This window comes from Furipterus horrens, unplaced genomic scaffold (genome assembly GCF_987537825.1).
Source record: "Furipterus horrens unplaced genomic scaffold, mFurHor1.1.pri manual_scaffold_5, whole genome shotgun sequence".
In the NCBI taxonomy this organism is placed as follows: Eukaryota; Metazoa; Chordata; class Mammalia; order Chiroptera; family Furipteridae; genus Furipterus; species Furipterus horrens.
In genome coordinates, this window is record NW_028327175.1 from 138,047,874 (window position 1) to 138,049,940 (window position 2,067).

The following is a 2,067-nucleotide window of genomic DNA, read 5'->3' on the forward strand; positions in this document are numbered from 1 at the left end:
TGTAGGGATTGATGACATAATGGTAGCAGGACCTGTTGGGTTCCTCTTAGTGCTACGGCCGTACTTAGTGTCTCCAGAAAGGGATTGGGTTGAGGTTGTTCTCCCCCAGCACGGTTTGGAATGTGTGGGTTCTTGACTTCGTGCAAGAAAGACTTTAAGACACGGGTCCAGGTGGTTTTGAGAATACATTTATTAAAGCTTCGGACAGTAAGCCAAAGGAAGGGCATAGGGTCCTGACTGGTGTGGCTCAGTGGATTGAGAGCTGGCCTGCGAACCAAAGGGTCACTGGTTCAGTTCCCAGTCAGGGCACGTGCCTGGGTTGCAGGCCAGGCCCCCAGTTGGGGGTGGACAAGAGGCAACCACACATTGATGTTTTTCTCCCTCTCTTTCTCCCTCTCTATGAAAATAAATAAATAAAATATTTTAAAAGGAGACAAAGGAAGGGCTTAGGATAGAAGAGACAAGAAGCAACATCACAGCAACAGGAATGAGACAAGGTGGGGCTGCTTTGACTGGACCATGAGATAAACACACGAGATAAAAGAAGGGCTTCAGATAGAAGAAGCAAGATTACTGACTCCCAGGGCAGTGTGGAGCCATTTGTGCCCTCTTGCCTAGACTCGTCCGCTCCCGACGCAACCGGTGCCCAGCCCATTGCTGCAAAGGTGCATTCTGCAGGTCCCTAATGATCCAAGGGAACCCACCACCATATCCGGGCCCTGGTCTGACAACCCCGTACCTGCCTTAGCCACAACCACCAATGGGGCCTGCGATCTATCTCCCAAGACCTGTGGGAGGACCTTACCCACCTCCTCAGGGGTACCCCTACCAAGGATACCCACAGTATGGCTGGCAAGGCAGACCTCAGGAGCCTTCTAAAACCACAGTGTATGTGGTGGAAGACAAAAGAAAGGACGACCTGGGCCCATCCACCTGCCTCACAGCCTTCTGGACTGCTCTCTGTTGTTGTTGTCTCTCGGACACGCTCACCTGACCACCCCAGCCCTGCTGTCCTGCCAGCTCTGCTGCCACCTCCAACAGGTGTACCTGCCTCTATCTCTTCTGATTGCTGAAATAAATGACTAGCTCTGCACAGACACTTCTACATTCAACACAGTGGGATTCTAGATTAGCAGGGGTTGCTGCTGTTTAATTCAGTGACTTGATCTTTCTAATGTTCAAAATCCATTTCCTGTTGGCCTTTCACAAATGTGCTAAATGACTTTTATTTTTTTGGCCAAAGTCTTAGTTATGGAATATATAATTTTTAAATTATACATTGAAGGTAGTGGCGTAATGTAACATACCACGGAATGATTTCTCTGCTGATATCCTCTATGTTTCAATAAATTTGTGTAAGCCTCAAAAAAAAAAAAAAAAAGAAAGAAAGAAAGAAAGAAAAAGCAAGATTACAGCAACTGGAGTGAGCCAATGTGGGGCTGCTGCAACTCTGAAAGTTTAGGCAAGAAGAGGGCCCTCAGAGCTCAGGAGAAATAAAGTAAAAGGAGGCGCTTGAGGAAAAGAGAGGCATGGACGGAGTGCTCAAAGGAGAGCACTCACTGGGTCCTCTGTCTTGAGGGCTTTTATCCATTTTTTTGCAGGCAGAAATTTTACGGGAGGTCTCATTCAGAATATTCATCAACTTTCCAGCTGTGTCCTATAATATTCTGATGCATCAAAATGAGGATATAATTGGGTTTGGGATCATTCTTTGGTCAGCTTCACCTCTTGTATTTGTCCAGCTCTAATAGGGGTTTTTGTTATTTATTCACCTGCCTTCATCAATTCTTGGATTTGTCTGGTACTACAGTAGTCCCTCTCTATAACGCGGTTCACTTATCGTGGCCTCACTGTATCGCAGGATTTTAAAAAATATTTTATTTATTTATCCCAGATTTTTCACTATATCGCAGGATTTTGCAGTACTGTATACGTATGTTGTTAAAGTTATGTAGGTTTAAGAGTGTAGAATATGTTTAAGAACATAAGTAGTGTTTATAAAAGTGTGGAAAAGGTTAATTAGGGACTGGGAATGGTTTATAAGTGTGTGGAAAGGTTTATAAAGCC

At 45.0% G+C, this 2,067-nt stretch overlaps 1 protein-coding gene across 1 annotated transcript; it reads left to right on the top strand.

The window, feature by feature from the left end:
- Positions 1 to 685: 685 nt before the first annotated feature.
- Positions 686 to 994, top strand: CYSTM1 (cysteine rich transmembrane module containing 1). The gene is given in 1 exon segment (XM_090279239.1): positions 686 to 994. A coding segment is annotated over 1 exon segment (309 nt).
- The last annotated feature ends 1,073 nt before the right edge of the window (positions 995 to 2,067 follow it).